The sequence below is a fragment of the Gopherus flavomarginatus genome, chromosome 5, assembly GCF_025201925.1.
Source record: "Gopherus flavomarginatus isolate rGopFla2 chromosome 5, rGopFla2.mat.asm, whole genome shotgun sequence".
NCBI classification, from domain to species: domain Eukaryota; kingdom Metazoa; phylum Chordata; order Testudines; family Testudinidae; genus Gopherus; species Gopherus flavomarginatus.
In genome coordinates, this window is record NC_066621.1 from 6,181,171 (window position 1) to 6,199,504 (window position 18,334).

At 53.9% G+C, this 18,334-nt stretch overlaps 1 protein-coding gene across 1 annotated transcript in view; it reads right to left on the bottom strand.

Moving 5' to 3' along the window:
* SPTB (spectrin beta, erythrocytic) overlaps positions 1–18,334 on the bottom strand; it is a 125,339-nt gene that overhangs the window by 66,448 nt on the left and 40,557 nt on the right. The window contains 6 exon segments of the mRNA XM_050956656.1: positions 9,799–10,101; positions 12,081–12,239; positions 13,299–13,416; positions 14,287–14,474; positions 16,940–17,052; positions 17,961–18,076. Coding sequence (XP_050812613.1) covers positions 9,799–10,101; positions 12,081–12,239; positions 13,299–13,416; positions 14,287–14,474; positions 16,940–17,052; positions 17,961–18,076 — 997 coding nt within the window.

An 18,334-nucleotide genomic window follows, 5' to 3' on the forward strand; every position in this document is an offset into this window, starting at 1 on the left:
GGCTCTGCTCCCTGTTCTTCCATTGACTTGCTGTGTACCCTTGGGCACTGAACCCCTGTGTGCCTCAGTTTCCCCCAAGGGGGGATAATAGTCCTGCCCCTAGCTCCTAAGGTGAGGGGTTGGAAGCGTCATTAATTAAACATCAGAATAAAAAAAACCCAACAAACCCTGCAGAAGAAGACAACAGCACCGACCACGAACGCGTTGCGGGAGGCCTGGCACAGAAAGGCAGGCTCCGTGTTAGGCTGCTATCGCAGGGGTGGGCGCCGTTCCACACAATCTTACAAGTTCTTCTCTCAGCACGCAAGTGGCGCACGCTGAAGAAATGCGGCATTAGTGTTCATTTTAGGATGCGCGATCTTTGGCTGAGGAGCTCCTGCAAACAGCAGGAGGGTTTACTCTCTACTTTAACCTTGGTACCCAGAGGCAGTTCTCGGGGCAAGGGCTGCTCCCTGGGAATCAGGCATGGGGTGTGTGGGCTGATCCCCCAGATGGTGGAGGGCTGGTCTTCATGGACAATCCTCTCGGTTTGTCCAGGAGTCTCCTGGACTCGGGCTCGATCTCCTGGTGGCCACTGAAGCCAAACTGGGAGCTTTTAGGCCGCTAAAAGTCCGGTGCCGCAGCGGGGCTAAGGCAGGCTCGTGTCTGGAGCAGCTCCTAGGCAGAGGTGCAGCAAGGGGTGTCTCTGCTCACTGTCCCTGCCCCAAGTGCCAACTCTGTAGCTCCCATTGGCCGAGAACGGGGAACCACGGCCAATAGGAGCTGCAGGAGTGGTGCCTGAAAATGGGCAGTGTCCAGAGCCGTCAGCCTCCTGAGCCTAGGAGCTGCTGCTGCAAATGCTGCTGCTTCCAGGAGCCACCTGAGGTAAGCACTGCCCGTCTGGAGCCTGCACCCTGAGCCCCATGCCCCAACCCCCTCCTGCACCCAAACTCCCTTCCAGAGCTGGCAGACCACATCCCCTCCCGCACCCCAAACTCCGTCCCAGAGGCTACATCCTGCACCCCCTCCTGCACCCCCAGCCCCTACCACAGCCCTGAGCCCCATCCCACACCCGAACTCCCTCCCAGAGCGCACACTCTGCAGTCCCTCCTGCACCACAATCCCCTAACCCTGCCCCATCCCCCTCCCACATGCCTCCTGGAGCCAGCACCCCACATCCCCTCCCACACCCGAAACTGCTGTCCCAGCCCTAAGCCTCTTTCCTGCACCCAAAATCCCTCCCGGAGCCTGCACCCTGCACACCCTCCTGCATCCCAATCCCCAGCCCCAGCCCCCTCCTGCACCGAAGCTCCCCTCCGGACCCCGCACCCTCTCCTGTACCCCAACCCCCTGCCCCTGCCCTGAGTCCCCTCCCATACCCAAACTCCCTCCCAGAGCCCTCCCCCTTCATCCCTTCTCCAACTCCCTGGCCCAGTCCTGAGCCCCATCCCATACTCAAACTCCCTCCAGGAGCCCAAACTACGAACCCCTCCCACACCCCAACCTGCTCCCCCACACTCAGCCCAGAGCTCCCTCCCACACACTGAACCCCTTGGCCCCACCCTCTAGCCCAGAGCCCTCACCCCCTCCCATAACCCAACCCCCTGCCCCAACCCAGTGAAAGTGAGTGAGGGTAGGGGAGAGCAAGTGACAGAGGGAGGGGGCGGGGCCTCAGAGAAGGGGCTGGGCAGGGGGGGCGTTGGGGAAGGGAGCGGGGCAAGGGTGTATGGGTTTGTGCAATTAGACCAGGTGTGGGCAAACTTTTTGGCCAGAGAACCACATCTAGATATGGAAATTGTATGGCGGGCCATGAATGCTCACAAAATTGGGGGGTGGAGGGTGGGAGGGCACCGGCTGGGGGTGCAGGCTCTGGGATGGGGATGAGGGATTAGGGGTGCAGGAGGGTGCTTCAGGTTGGGACTGAGGGGTTCAGGCATGGGAGGGAGTCAGGGGGGCAGGTTCCAGGCAATGCTTACCTCAAACAGCTCCCAGAAACAGCAGCATGTCCTGCCTCTGACTCCTAAGCAGAGGTACAGCCAGGCAGCTCTGCGTGCTGCCCTGTCCACAGGCACCGCCCCTGCAGCTCCCACTGGCTGCGGTTCCCAGCCAATGGGAGCTGCGGGGGCAGCGCTTGGGGTGGGGATAGCGTACTGAGCCCTCTGGCTGCCTTTACATATAGGAGCAGGATGGGGGACATGCCGCTGCTTCTGGGAGCCATATGGAGTCGGGCAAGACCCTGAACCCACTCCTCAGCTGGAGCGCCAAAGTGGGGCAAGCCCTGTGTGATGAAGTGGGGGATTTTATTGTTTTTTCCTTAGTTTTCCAATGGTTTGCATGCAGAGGGGCTGGAACTCAGTTTCCCTGGGTGTTACTGGTTTAACAAGTGGGAGAGGGAGGAGTTGTTACAAAGGACCAGCGAGGGGACTTGGGACCCCAGCCAATGGCCTGGAGAATGGACACCCCACCGACTGGTGACCTGGCGACTTGGTGACCCGGAGGCCCAGCTCAGGAGTTGCAGCCGGTTCTGGTCAGTGGGAGGACAATGGGCTGTAAAGAGAGGACCCTGGTGACCTAACCAGCCGGTTCCAGCCAGAGGGGGACAGAGGACAGAAGAGAGGAGAGGAGACTCAGGTGACCCTGTTTACCTGGTGTGACGTTATTGATATAAACTGGGACCACATAGAACATGGTTTGCAACCACGGTCCTGTAGTGGCACCAAATCTTATGTAAAGGGGGTCATATAAGGTGTCTAAGACCAGGTTATGGGTTGCTGGTTATGATTATGCTGTCTGTATGTCTGTATCATTTTGTAGTTAAAGTTATGAGTATTGGCTGTATACGGTCTGTATTTCAAATTTGTGCTGCAGTTCTGGGAAAAAATCCCAGACGAGTTGGTGTTAGCTCTGCCTAGCTGCTTGATGGCCCATTAAGGACCATCAGCTACACAACTGACCCATGGAGAGGAGGCAGATATGCCTTGTAACTCAGCAGGGTGTGCAGGGACTTGCCCATGTGACTGCAGACTCCATTTTGCTGTAATTTTCCACAGTAAGAACAAAGAAGTTCTTACACCTGGAAGAGCCTATATAAGGCTGATGCCTCATCTCCATCTGGTCTTCAATCCTGCTTCTTACCTCTGGAGGGACTTTGCTACAAACTGAAGCTCTACACAAAGGACTGAATGACCCATCCCAGCGGGGGATGTACTCCAGAGACTTGATTGGAACCTGTAGTTTACTCCATCACTGCTACAAGCCTGAACTAAGGATTTTGCCATTACTGCATGTAATTAATTCCATTTAACCAATTCTGGCTCTCCTCTCTACCTTTTTCCCTTTATGAATAAACCTTTAGATTTTAGATTCTAAAGGACTGGCAACAGTGTGATTTGTGGGTAAGATCTGATGTGTATATTGACCTGGGTCTGGGGCTTGATTCTTTGGGATCGAGAGAACCGTTTTCTTTTATTGGGGTGTTGGTTTTCATAACCATTCTTCCCCAGGACGAGTGGCACTGGTGGTGATACTGGGAGACTGGAGTGTCTAAGGAAATTGCTTGTGTGACTTGTGGTTGGCCAGTGGGGTGAAACCAAAGTCATTTTTGTCTGGCTGGTTTGGTTTGCCTTAGAGGTGGAAAACCCCCAGCCTAGGGCTGTAACTGTCCTGTTTGAGCAATTAATCCTGAATTGGCACTCTCAGTTGGGTCCCGCCAGAACCGCATTGTCACAGTGGCATAGTCGTGCTAGGATCCACAGAACCAGGTCAATTAAGCTTTGGGTCAGAACCCCACGCTATCCAAATTTGAATTTTGGTATTGAAAGTTTGGTTGGTTAAAGAGCAGTTGCAATGGATGAGCAAAGAGCATATGAGAGTCTTGACAAAAAAGCCCTGGAAGATTTGTGTTCAGAAAAGGGAATAAGCTTTAGAAAGAAAACTACAAAATCAAGAACTAAGAGATCTGTTTATGGCCAGTGATCAGGAGGCAGGCGCACAGCCCTTACCTGATACTACAGAAACTGCAGAAGCAATTTGAATGAAAAAGGCAGCAAATAAACTGCAACTGAAGCATGAACAGAAACTAGCAGATCTTCGATTGCTGGAAAGGCAAAAAATAGCTGAATTAGCAAGAGAAGCTGCTGAACGAAAGAAGGGGGCTGAGGGGAGAGAGAAGAAAAAGCTCAGGGGCGTCTCAAATTACTGGCTGCTGAGGAGAAAGCTGGACAGAGGCACCAAGAGACTCACAAGATGCAACAAGAAACTGCCAGACTCCGACTCCAAGTCAAAAAAGCAAGGGAAGAACAGCAGAAACTATCCTCTTGAAAGTCCAGTTTATAACTATGTTGATATGTGGTATTACTCTGGGCTGTCTTCTGTGTTTAATCAGTTTTGCTATGGCCGGGGAGAGGGGGATTCTAACCTGGTGGGTAATAGCTGTTTGTCTGTGCAAAAAAGCAGTGTGTCTGTAAATGGAGTTTCTGAATGTCTGTCTGATGTCTCAGAAGTGAATCTGGAGTTAAATCAAGAGCAGAAAGAACTAATTGGTCAGGAAAATGTTTCTCAGGAGCAAATTAAAGTAAATGGTCAGGTGAAAGCCCTAACTGAGGAAGGATAATGGGTGATGGATTGGTGGCTAGTACAGCTTGTAAAAGTGAACCTGAAATAGGTAACTGATTTGCTGAAAGTAGCTCAGTGTAGTGAAAAAAGCAGCAGTTTATCTGTTGGGAGTGGCAATGTGCCTGGTAGGGAAAGTCTGAATGAGCCTAGCCAGCCTTGTGAGCTGATGGCTTTGTCTAGTCAGCAGTTTGGGAAAACAAGGATAGTGGAAGAGTGTCCCTATCCCTTACCTGTTTCCTGTGTGGAGAAACGTAACAGTGAAGGAAATGTGCCTGTGTCTGTCAGGGGTATTGACTTGCCTATGAAAGAAGCTACCTCGGTCTCCAAGCAGTTGTCTGTGAACAGCCCTGTGTGCTGGAACAAGGGAAATGAAATCCCGAGCTGTGTGTCTAGTCAAGGAGAATGTGTCTCCGGCTTTTCTTTGTCTGTGGAGCAGACAGAAGGTGCCTTTCAGCCTGTGATGGTTGAGAATAGTGTAGTTGTCCCAAAGTTGGTTCTGGATTCAACTAAAGCCCAGGAAGGGAATGGCCCTAAGTTTGTGTCTGCTTGGGAGAATGGTACTGTAACTAGGGTGCATCCAGTTAGTGTCATAGCAAAATCCCAGAGACCAGACAATTCTGGTGCTTGTAGTTTGCCAGTTGCTAATGTGTGGCTGGAAAAGGGTGTAGCAACTTTGTCTGATCAGGGTAATACCCTAGCCAGGGCACAAGAAGAGCATGAAGGTGATTTAATTGTGTTACCTACTGATAGTTTAACGACTTGTAGTAAGAAGAAAAAGATTCCTGAATTGTTCATGGCCAAGGGAAGAAGAATGCTTCTAACCTGTTATCTAGAAAGTCTATAGGTTTGCTTGGAAGGGAATTGTGTAGAAATCTGCCTCATGGGCCAGAAGGCAATTCTGAATGTAAGTGAGACCCAGAAAGAGTCTGGGGTTGCTCAGGAAAGTGTTCCTTTAGAGCAAGCCCTAGGTAAAAGGGGTAAGGGCAGAAGTTCTGAGAGGGGTGAATTGCTGCTTAGAAAAGCTCATAGGGAAAGGAACCCTCGTGGTAACCTGTGCAAGCAGTTTACTACAACTGAAGGATGTGACAGTGATTTAATCAAGAAAGTTTCAGTTCCTAACAGCCAGAAATTTTCTGTTGTGAATGGATCCACTGACTTTCCTTTTAAAAGATCCAGTGTGGGTAGCTTAAAAAGGTCTCAGATGGAGCAGAAGCTGTAAAGAAAGTTGAGCAGCCCTATAACCATGTGGCTGTGTGTGGCCAGCTTGTTGGGAAGACAATGGTGTTGGGATAGGAATGTCTCCATGCTAATTCTGTAAGTGAGCAGTCTGTGCTTCAGGATCTAAGGACAGATTTGGTTGCTGGTGTTTCAGAGCTAAACGGTTTTATGTCTGAACAATTGGCGATGCAGGGAAGAGCAAACAAACTCTCACCCTCAAACCCTTTGGATTTGTGTGGTATCTCTGTAAGACAGAGTCCAACATTGGAATTGGTAGCAGCTAAGAGAAGTTAAAAGCTGGTGTTTGTGTTAATGCAAGTTACCTGGCTGGCTGGGAGAAGAAAGACTTGCTAATAGCTGTTAGCACAGAGAGCCCACCCCATCAGCCAGTGAATTTGGTTAAGAAAGAGGAATCAGGGTTTAATCCTGCAGAAAAGGAAGAAAAGAGAAAACTGAATTTTGCAAAGGGAAGCCACAGGTTAACCCTAAAATGCCCAAACTCCAGTGGTATTAATCCAAGGGAGTGGCATGACAAACATGCTGGTAAATGGACACTTGCAATGAATTTGTTATTGCTAATGGTGATTTTTGTAACTAATCTGTTGCTATTACCAAGAACTGTAAGAATGTACAATGTGCCCAATCTTTTGAAAAGTCCCTTGAACATGTTGAAAGCAATACATGAAAACACACTTTATGTTAAAAGGCCTTGCTATACTAATGTTTCACAGCTAATCCCTGGAAACAGTATTTAAACTTTTCACAGGGGAAAAGACATTCCAGACCTGATGTGCAGTAGAAAAGGGGAAACTGAGGCACATTACCCTATGGCTTTCATGGCAAAATGCCAGAATTCCTGGACTATGAACAACATTAATATCTACATTGGTTTAATGTTAATTGGGTTCCAAACATTTGCCAGAGCATGTATGGATAAAGAAGCTATGTTCTTCAGCTCTTGGCAAAATCACATGAAACATAGAGGAACTATGCTGCAAAAGCTAACCAAGTTATACCTTAAGTTTGTAAAGAGATTCTATCATGTTATTACACATGACTTTAATAAACCATTTCTGTTATACACTGGTATGGCCTCTAGCCCAACACTAGCTGTAGTGAAACAGACCCAAGGATGGGGAGCTCCCGGGATGCAGTCAGTGATGTTTGTGTCATCCCTCCCTGCATCAATTTTGCATTGGGGGTGTGACATTATTGATATAAACTGGGACCATACAGAACATGGTTTGCAACCAAGGTCCTGTAGTGGCACCAAATCTCATGTAAAGGGGGTCATATAAGGTGTCTAAGACCAGGTTATGGGTTGCTGGTTATGATTATGCTGTCTGTATGTCTGTATCATTTTGTAGTTAAAGTTATGAGTATTGGCTGTATACTATCTGTATTTCAAATCTGTGCTGTAGTTCTGGGAAAAATCCCAGACGAGTTGGTGTTAGCTTTGCCTAACCTGCTTGATGGCCCATTAAGGACCATCAGCTACACAACTGACCCATGGAGAGGAGGCAGATACACCTTGTAACTCAGCAGGGTGTGCAGGGACTTGCCCATGTGACTGCAGACTCCATTTTGCTATAATTTTCTACAGTAAGAACAAAGAAGTGTTCTTACACCTGGAAGAGCCTATATAAGGCTGATGCCTCATCTCCATCTTGTCTTCAATCCTGCTTCTTACCTCTGGAGGGACTTTGCTACAAACTGAAGCTCTACACAAAGGACTGATGACCCATCTCAGCGGGGGATGTTCCAGAGACTTGATTTGAAGCTGCAGTTTACTCCATCACTGCTACAAGCCTGAACTAAGAACTTTGCCATTACTGTATGTAATTAATTCCATTTAACCAATTCTAGCTCTCCTCTCTACCTTTTTCCTTTATGAATAAACCTTTACATTTTAGATTCTAAAGGACTGGCAACAGTGTGATTTGTGGGTATGATCTAATGTGTATATTGACCTATGTCTGGGGCTTGATTCTTGATCGAGAGAACCGTTTTCTTTTATTGGGGTGTTGGTTTTCATAACCATTCTTCCCCAGGACAGGTGGGACTGGTGGTGATACTGGGAGACTGGAGTGTCTAAGGAAATTGCTTGTGTAACTTGTGGTTGGCCAGTGGGGTGAAACCGAAGTCATTTTTGTCTGGCTGGTTTGGTTTGCCTTAGAGGTGGAAAAACCCCAGCCTAGGGCTGTAACTGCCCTGTTTGAGCAATTAATTCTGAATTGGCACTCTCAGTTGGGTCCCGCCAGAACCACATTGTCACACCTGGAGAGAAGACAATGGACAGAGGTGGGGTTTGGGGGAGGAGATATCAGATGCCCAGCTGGGAAGCAGGGTAGCTCTGGGCTGGTGGTGGGAGCAGGCAGAGACCACCTGGATGCAGGGGAGACTTAGACATGCTGTGCTGAGGGAGGCCAGGCCTGAAGGCCCTGAGAGTTTCCTGTGCTGTGTTCAAACGCTCAATAAACCCTCAAACACTCAGTTTTACACTGTCTGACTGTCACTCTGGCCTAGAGAACAGGGTTGCATTATTCCCTTCGGGGGTGAAGAGGCCCAGGGGGTCTAGAGCGAGTGGACTCCCTGAGGGGGCCGACAGAGATAGACAGGTATGCTAAGGCTCAGCAAGGTGCAGCTCCAGGAGGTGCAGGGGCCTAACCCTGAGGGAGAGTGGACCCCCAAGAAGAGCTGTCATGCTGAAGGGGGTTCCCCCCACAGACCGCACGGGGCCAAGAGTGGACATGGCCTGTGAGTCCATGACACCCTGGACGCTGCTTCCCGGCGGGAGCTCGAGGGCCAGATTAAAACGTCTGCAGGGCTGGATGTGGCCCCCGGGCCGTAGTTTGCCCACCCCTGGATTAGACAGTTGGCAGCCCTGCCTCTGCTCCAGGACGGGTGTACAGACAGGGTAAATAAGCAACGGGCACTAAAAACTCCCAGATCCCACATCAGTGATTTCTCCTCCATGAGGAAGCCAACCTGCCTGGCCCCCACAGCTGCTGCCACTTGGCAGAGGGACAATGATATTGGGGGCTAACAGCTGGGGACTAAAAGATGCATGATAGAAGCCTGCCACGTGGGCATAGGCCCTGACTTTTATTTTTCCCTGGGGTAGGGCCTGCTCTACCCTGAGGTCCCGCCCCCATTCTGCCCTTTCCCCTGAGGCCCTGCCCTCGCTCTGCCCCCATTCTGCCCCTTGCCCGAGGCTCCCGCCCACCTGCCACTTGCTGCTTTCCACCCTCCCCCAAGTCCCTCCCTGAGCCACCAAACAACTGACTGGCATGGTGCCACCCAACAGCTGGTCGCTGGGGCCCCGCCGAACAGCTGTGGCTGGTGGGTGCTGAGCACCTACTATGTTTTTTGGAGCACCCATGGAGTCAGCACATATGTCTGTGGGCAGCAGGCCCCAGAGAGGGCCACGGGCAGTGTTCCTTCTAATTTTTTACATCCATATGCAGAATGAATTTTGTTCTGTGCACCAATATGGAAGTGATGTGTGGTGGGGGTGGGGCCGAAAGGTTCAGAGTGTGGGAGGTGGCTCAGGGCTGGGGCAGAGGGTTGGGATGCGGGGGGGCAAGGGCTCTGGCTGGGGGCGTGGACTCTGAGGTGGGACCGGGGATGAGGGGTTTGGGGTGCAGGAGGGGGTGAGGGCTCTGGCTGGAGGTGCGGGCTCTGGGGTTAGGCTGGGGATGAAGGGTTTGGGGTGCAGACTGCCCCAGGGCTGCAGTGGGGAGAGGGGACTCCCCCACAGCCCTCTCTAGCTGCAGCAGCTTGGGGCCGGGTGAGAGGCACCTCTCCCTGGCAGCAGCAGCTCTGGCAGGGCAGGCCTGGGCTGGAGGAGGGGCACCTCTCCCCACCTGCGTGGCCCTTGATAGCCTGCTGCATGGCTGCGCAGCTAACAGGGAATTTAGGCCACGGGCCCCACGGGTAGCAGGCTCCACTCCTGCCCTTGGCGTTGCTCAGCCCTTCCAGCCTCACCTTCATCTCGTCCATCCAGTTGATGCCTTGAAGCATGTCCTGGAAGAGCTGCTGCAGCGTCAGATTCATCTCGAGCCGCTGGCGCCGAGCGTGGAGCAGCTCCAGCAGGTAGTCCCACAGCCGCAGGATGTTGTCCTTCCGGGCCTTGATGCGCTTGATGTCATGGTAGTTCTCCGCCTCCAGCTCCCGGGCCACCTCCTCGATGGCCTGCACCCGCTCCTTGTAGGCCGCCGTGTCCGTCTCAATGGCCTCGTGCTTCTTCTTGGCAGCCTCCACCGCCGGCAGGTCATAGCCGAAATTATCCTGTCCAGAGGCAGCCCTGGTCAGATGCAGCCCCCCCTGCAGCCATGCCACAGAGAGCAGGGCGAGGGCTTCCCAACGCCATTAACGGGAACGGAGTCTCCAAACCCCACCGGTCGGGAGCCCAGGTGCCTGCACCTCTATCCAGCAGGAGCACGAAAAGGCACCAGACGCACCACCATGCCCCATCCTTGCCCTTACGTATCCGTGTGCAGTGCAGAGAGCAAGGGGGCTGTGCGGCAAGGGGGAGCGGGGTCTGGGTGGAACCCACCAGGGAGGATGTGTCACCTGCACAGCTGGGCAGACAACGGACTTCTCGTTTTGCCGGCAATTCTGAAAACTCGTCCGGGGGGAGGGAACTGTTTTAGGCTGCACCAAAAATGATGATTTTTCTAAACATTTCATTTTGATTTGGACTATTTTTAAACTTTTTTTTATTGTTTTTAAATAAAAAATAAAGAAAATATGAAGACCAAAGGTCATTTAGAACCAGAAAATCAAAAGGTTTCAATTGTTCGATTTTTTTTTTTAAATGCGTTGATCATCTGGCAAAACCGTCATGCTGCGGCGAAACATTTCTGCCTCGCCGAATCTCCATTTTTCTCCCAAAAGGGCTTTGTGCAAAATAATTGCCTGGCTTTAGCGCCAGTTCCATCCCTGGGCTGGATCCACAGAGGACATGAGCTGTTTCAGCCCAGTGACAGAGCGTTAGCTCACACTGTAGCTATACTGGCGGTTCGCTTTGGAGGACCCTGGATCAGTCCTAGCTGGGACACACACATGGACACGAGCAGCAGCAGCTGCAGCCAGCCCTTAGTGCAGCCGGGTGCTGCTCACAGGATAAAGGGTGGAGGAAGGGTCGTGAGGAGAAGTGGGGTAAAGCGACACTCTGCTTCGAAGAGCAGCTCTGTTCTGATGGCCTCCGGAGCTCTTCGCTCACTGCCACACAGTTGCTGTGGGTCACAAGGCACCCCGCCCCACCCCACCCCCCTGCAGGGTGCTGCAAATCAGCAAATCCCCACTGCCTTCAGGGTACAGTAGCCACAGGTCTGGCCTGCTGTGTAGGGTTGCCAACTGTCTCATGGCACAAACCCAAACACCCTTGTCCTGCCCCTTCCTCAAGGCCCCATCCATGCCCCTTCTCTGAGGCTCCGGCCCCGCTTGCTGCAGCCCCCTCCCTCCCTCCCTCCCTCCCTTTCACCAGGCTGGGGCGGGGGTTGAGGTGTGGGCTCTGGGCTGGGGCTCAGGGGTTCAGAGTGTAGGAGGTGGCTCCAGGTTGAGCCTGGGACAGGGGGTTGGGGTTCAGGAGGGGGTGCAGGCTTTGGGAGGGAGTTTAGATGTCGGAGGGGGTGCGGGCTCTGAGAGGGAATTTGGGTGTAGGAGGGGTCAGGCTCTGTGCAGGAATTTGGTGTGGGAGGGGGCTCCAGACTAAGCCTGGGGTTTGGGTGCAGGAGGGGGTGCGGGGTCAGGCTCTGGGAGGGAGTTTGGGTGAGCGGTTCGGGCTCTGAGCTGGGGCAGGGGGTTGGGGTGTTGGAGGAGGGGAGGGGAGGGGCACTCACCTTGAGCGGCTCCCGAAAACGACCGGCACATCTCTCTGGCAGCAACTCCTAGGTGGAGGGGCCGGGGGTCCCTGTGTGCCACCCCTATCTGCAGGCACCACCTGCACAGCTCCCATTGGCCGCAATTCCCGGCCAATGGGAGCTGTGGAGTCGGTGCTCAGGGCGGGGGCAGTGTGCAGAGACCCCCTCCCTCTTAGGCTGCAGGGTCAGTGCCGGCTGCTTCTGGGAGCGGCACATGGCCATGGCAGGCAGGGAGCCTGTCTTAGTCCCACTGTGCTGCCGGACTGTTAGTGCCCCAAATCTCCCAGTTTGGCTGCAGTAGCCTCTGGGAGATAAGGCCTGATTCTGGGAGACTCCGGGTGAAACTGGGAGGGTTGGCAACTCTACTGCTCTGTCTCCCTACTGGCAGCCCACACCCCGTACCTGGGCCAGCAGGCGCTGGTTTTCACTCAGCCACGTCTCCCGCATGGCCGCCTTGCGGTCGAAGCGCCTGGCCAGCTGCTCCAGCTTCTCCTGCCGAATGAGCTCGTTTCTCAGGGCCACCTCCCGCTCGTGCTCTGCCTTCTCCAGCCATTCCCAGGCCTGCTCAGAGGTACCACAGGCAAGAGTGAGGCTCCACCAGGCATGCGAAACCAGCTGGCAGGCCCAGAAAGGGCTAATAATGGTCCCTACAGATGGCCCATTGCAGCACCAGCCAGAAAGCGTTCTGCTCCCCTGCTGGCTGCCTCCCGCAATGGCCTTTGACCCTATGGACATCCTGCTCAGGGCCGGCTCCAGGCACCAGCACAGCAAGCTGGTGCTTGGGGGGCCCATGGAAGTGGGAGGCACGTCCGGGTCTTTGGTGGTGATTCAGCGGCTGGTCCCTCTCGGAGGGAAGGACCGGCCTCTGAATTGCTGCCGAAGAATGAGGCAGCGTGATAGAGCAGCCGCTGAAGTGCCGCCGATCACGGCTTTTATTTTTTCTCTTTGCTGCTTGGGGCGGCAAAAAAGCTGGAGCCGGCCCTGGTCCTGCTGCTTCAGCAAAGTGCCAGTGGGCCCCGGGGGGTGAGATCTTCCCTCCCTTGTAGCCACACTGAAATCTATGTTGGATCTCTCTGTATTTACATGGGAAAGGATCGCTGAGCCCTAAGGAAATCCAGGGAAGCACATGCCTAATGTTAAGCGTGCGTTTAAGTCCCCCTGGCTTCCATGTGAGCTCGCAGTGCCCGTCCTGAGCTGGGGTCTAAGTGCTCTGCTGCACCCAACACCAGCTGGCCCTTCCCCCCTTGGGTGTATGGCGACAGCTAGGGTCAATGGGCCAGCTGCAAAACAGGCATCCAAAGCGGAGTACAGCCAAAGAGTTCGGGCAGCAGGTGAGGCCAACGTGGGGGGAGGCCCCCCACCCATTCTGGACAGCGTCTCAGGGCCTGTCTACACTGCACTCAGAGCTCACATGTAGCTTGGATCTAGCCTGCTCGGATGCAGACAGCAGTGAAGGTGTAACCTCACCTGGGCTAACCTATGCTGCCGCCGCTCCGCTGCTATTTGCTAGAACAAAGCTGGCTGGGGAACGTCACCCCGAGCTGCAGTCACCCCATCCCTTAAGTGACCATGTCCCCCGCCTCCCCCCCGATGCAGGTGGGAAGCAGGAGTTCCAGGTACCCGGTTGATGTCGGACACGAGTCTCCCTTCGTGAGGGGTGTACACTTTCTGGTTGTTAGCTCGCATCTGGGACTGGATGGTGAAGAGCAGTACCTCGAGTTTCCCTTTCTCCTCGAACCTGCGCGGTGAAAGGGAGAGATTATGGACAATGGACGGACCAAGCCAGCCCCATCGCCAAGGGACAGCACATTCCAAACTTGTGCCTGTGGCAACTCAATCCCCGTGGCACACACAGCATCTGGCGTCAGTAACAAGCGGGCGGCTCAGGGTTCAGGGCCGGGCAAGCCAGAAGGCAGAACATCCGGGTGATTATGGGCTGAACTTACCCGTGTTTCCACGGGGCATGGCTAACGTACCACTGAGCAAGGCATTGGTAGGGCCTCCTCTGGAATAGTGTGAGCAGTTCTGGTCACCCAGGCTCAAGAAAGATGGATGCAAACTGGGCCAGGTATAGATAAGAGGTTGTAACGCCTGGAGCAGAGACCCAAGCCCAGCCGGCCCCACAGCACAGGAGCTGCAGGAGACGTCACTATGGAGTGAGTGCCAGGCAGGACCCAAACCCCAACCCTCTGGGGGGGCCGGATCTGACCAAAACCACCCCACAGCCTCCAACCCCAGACTATTTACTGGGTCATGACAGGCCATAAACAGTTACAAATGGATCCCAAGCCCATAAAGGTTGAGAACTACTGCTTTGGACTTTGTTTCAGTCAAGAATCATTATTAAGAGAGGCAGTGTGGTCTAGTGGGCAAGCCACTGGCATGGGAGTCAAGTAGAGCTGGGTTTGATTCCCAGCTCTGCCACCAATCTGTGCTGCAACCTTGGGTGAGTCATGGCCACTCTGTGCCTCAGTTTCCCCACCTGGACCATGGAGCTAAGGCTACCTCCTTTGTACAGCTCATTGAGCGAGATGGATGAAAAGCGCCTTAAGGAGAGTGGTGACGGCAGGTACAGCAGAGCTGGCTTCCTAACCCAGGAGCTGCTTACTTGGGGGGCTTTTCTACGGTGCGGTAGGCGCTGAAACACTGCAGCTGCTGCTGCACCCCCGTCAGGGAGTTGGCAAACTTGCGGCTGTTGAGAACGGTGACAGTTTGCTCGATCCAGGTCAGCAGGTCAGAAGCCAGCCATCCGTACTCCTCAGTCATCCTCTTCATCTCCATCAAGTGGTCTATCACCTTCGACAAGCAGAGGAGAACAATTAACACTGCCAGCTGCTGCCACTGACAGTGTCTGTGCTCCTGCATGGCAGGGACCCCCTCTGGGTGCGTGTGCCCAGGGAGGGTACACAAGGGAACTACAGGACTGTGCTGGGCTGGGGCTGGGCCTCCCACATCCCAGGCCAGAGCCCTGACCTCTGTAGCATGACCAGATGTCCGGTTTTCGATTGGAACATGCGGTCGAAAAGGAGGCCTGGTGGCTCTGGTCAGCACTGCTGGCTGGGCCGTTGACTGTCCACAGCTCCCGGTAAACAGCCAGCATGTCCCCACTCCAGCTCCTACATGTAGGGGGGAATCGCAGCCAATGGGAGCTGCAGGGGTGGCGCCTGCGGACAGGGCAGTGCGTAGAGCTGCCTGGCTGTGCCTCCACGTTGGAGAGGGAACATGCCGTCGCTTCCAGGAGCTGTTTGAGGTCAATGCTGCCCGGAGCCTGCACCCCTGACCTGCTCCCAGCCCCAATCTCCTGCCCCAGTCCCAGCCCTGATCTCTCTCTCATCCTCCAAACCCCTCAATCCCAGCCCAGAGCACCCTCCTGTACCCCAAACACCTCATCCCCAGACGCATCCCAAAGCCCGCATCCCGCAGCTGGAGCCCTCACTCCCCACACCCCTGTGCCCCAACCCCCTGCCCCAGACCTGATCCTCGTCCTGCCCTCTGAACCATTCAGTCCCAGCTCAGAGCACCCTCCTGCACCCCAAACCTCTCATCCCCAGCCTCACACCAGAACCCGCACCCCAAGCTGGAGCCCTCACACACCCTCGTACCCCAACCCCCTGCCCCAGCCCTAATCCTCTTCCTGCCCTCTGAACCACTCAGTCCCTGCCCAGAGCACCCTCCTGTATCCCAAATCCCTCTTCCCCAGCCCCACCCCAGAGCCCGCATCCCCCAGCCAGAGCCCTCACACCCCCTCACACACCTCAATCCCCTGCCTTAGCCCAGAGCCCCCTCCCATACTCCAAACCCCAGCTCAGACCCCCCCTCCTGCACCCGAAACCCCTCATCCCTGGACCCACTCAGGAGCCTGCACCCCCAGCCAGAGCCCTCACCCTCTCCCACAGTCCAGCCCCCCGAACCAGCCTGGTGAGAGTGGAGACAGCGAGGGATGGGGGGTGGAATGAGCAGGGGCAAGACCTCAGGAAAGGGGCAGAACATGGGCGGGGCTTCGGAGGGGGGCAGGGCAGGGCGGGGCAAGAGTGTTCGGCTTTGTGCAAGTAGAAAGTTGGCAACTCTAGACCACTGGGCCATGCTGGGGTGGGCTAGGGCTGCCCCCCCCAACATCCAAGGCCAGAGCCCTGACCACCAGGCCATGCTTAGTTGGGCTACAGCTGTCTTTTGCTCCCTTTCGTTTTCTCGTGGCCCTTGCCCCGAGAAGGGGCTAGTTGTTGTGCTGCTGCAGAATAAAAACAAACAGCGAAACCTGGACATTTTTCACGAAAGGGAATTGGTGTTTCCTGGCCAGGCCCTGTCTTAACCCCTCGGTTTCTGAAGCTGGGAGAAGGGACTGAGTTGGGGCCTTGGGGCTCAGAGACGAGGGGATGGAAAGTACTGTTGGCGGAGAGTGGCTGGACCTTAAAGAGGTTTTACAGATTCTGCTGGTTTCACTGATTCATAGGTCTTAAAGGTCAGCAGGGCCCATTCAGGGCATCCAGGCCGAGATTCTGCAGACTAGGCCAGAGAGTCTCCTTCCTCGCTCCCTGGGACAGCCCAGGACTCAGGGTTGAGCCAGAGTGGGGCTTTCAGAGAGACAATCCAGCCTGGATTTACAGATGCCAAGTGATGGAGAACCCAGTACCCTGTCCCGTCCCTGGGTCTGTTTTTCCATTGCTTAACTCCCCTTCCTGTTAAGAATTTGCGCTTTCTTTCTAGTCCGGATTTATCTAAATTCTCTGCCCTGCCATGTACTTCCTTTCTGCCTTTGCCCGCTAGCGTGAGGAGCCTCTGCTGGCTTATCCAAAAGGAGATTAAGAGGCAGCTGGTCCATGCCCTGTAAGTACCAATTTGTACAATCCTTAGAAGATGCAAGAGCTTGTGTGTCCCACCCTTTGGCATACACTGCTTTGTATCAACGTCTTGGGCTAGACCTTCGGCTGGCATGCATCCACTGACTCTAAAGGAGCCAATTCACACCAGATGGGGACCTGGTCCTTTGAATTAAGGTCTACATCAAAGAACAGACCATGATGTGTCTCTGATCTAAATCAGAGCAGGCCCAGGAGATCCCTGCGGAGGGGGTACTGTGATACAGCTCTCCAGGGCTATGTTTTGGTAGGGTCTGCTTGGTTTCCATTACTTGTGCATATTTTATATGCTTCCTGTGAACTCGCAGAATGGCTTTTGGCTCAGTGAAGCCTGAAAAGAAGAAATGGAAGCTCATGGAGAAGGCCCAAGTGTGCCGAGTCAGGGGCCAAGGGCACCGCACTCACCTTGGCAACCCGTTTCCCTTTCACCACCCGAACCTTCATCTTGGAGAAGTAGTGGTAAAACGCCACCACATAGGTGATGATGGATTTCTCATCGGGATTCTCCGTGAAGACATCTGCACAGCAGAGAGGGCGAGAAAGCAGTGAAGGATTCTGGGACAAAAGTGCTGGCTTGAAATCATGAGCAGCGGCCTTGTGATGCCCCGATACCAAGGCCTAACGCTAAACCACCATCCTCAGTCATGTGTGCCGGAGCATCCCATTTACACGCTGGGATGGCAGACGCAGAGCGAGTTAAAACAACCCTTAGAACATTCCATGGCACAGCGTCTGAAAGGGGCCCATTTTCAAAAGCAAAACCTCCCTTGAAAACACTGCTGTGAGGTCTCCTTTCCCTGCAACCCGGGATCGTGGGAAACATGAAATTCCTGCCACTGTTCTGATAAAAGATTTCACCAGAAGTGATCCTTTCTGAGAAGCCCATTGACTGCGTCTTGGGTTTACGCTTGTTCCTAAAAGGTCAAGCGGGAAACTTACAGCGCACTGGCAGGCTACAGCTTTTAAAAGAAGCACTCATGCGCCCTGTGCAGAACATCCCATATAAAGATTACAAACGAATAATGGCATCTGGTTCTTGTCTAGCACGTGTAGACCCAGAGCACCTTCCATGATCCAGTAGCATCATCCCCCTGTTTTTACAAATGGGGAAACTGAGGCACAGCAGGGCCATGACTTGTCCAGGTCACCCACCAGAGCCAGGAATAGAACCCAAAAACCCAGTCCAGTGCTCTACCCACTAGGAAACACTTCCTCCCTAACATCATAGGAACTTGCAGATGGGAGAGGGTGCACTTTGCACACACAACGAAGGCATTGTTTCATTTTTAAGGTGTCCTTTAATATTTTGTGCTAAGTTGTGCCATGCAGCTCTGACCCTGTGCGAGGGCAGGGTGAGACAGAGCCGAATGCACTGCAGTAACCTCTGGGGGGGGGGTGGAGTACATGTGAGCCAGGGGGCCCTTACCTTCCGGGTCGAGGAGCTGGGTGATGCCCAGCTGCTGCTCTGCCACGCTGAATGCATGTTCCAAGTTGTGCTGGGCGTTCGAATGCTCCAGGTTCTTAAAGTCGATCAAGTCGGGCCTGAGAATGCAGAGAAACTTTAAGATCTGCACTAGGCCAGCAGAACGAAACGACGTGTGACAAGGCACTTTCCAAGCTGACAGCCTAGCTGCTCTCTGGGTCCTTCTCCAGCCCCCAGCACTGCAGTATCCTGGTGCCTTACAGTCCCTAACACGTGTCTCCTTGGCAGCAGGGCAGGGCTATTATCCCAGTGGACAGAAGGGAAACTGAGGCACAGCACCTAAGTGACTTGCTCGAGGTCACTCAGCAAATCAGGGG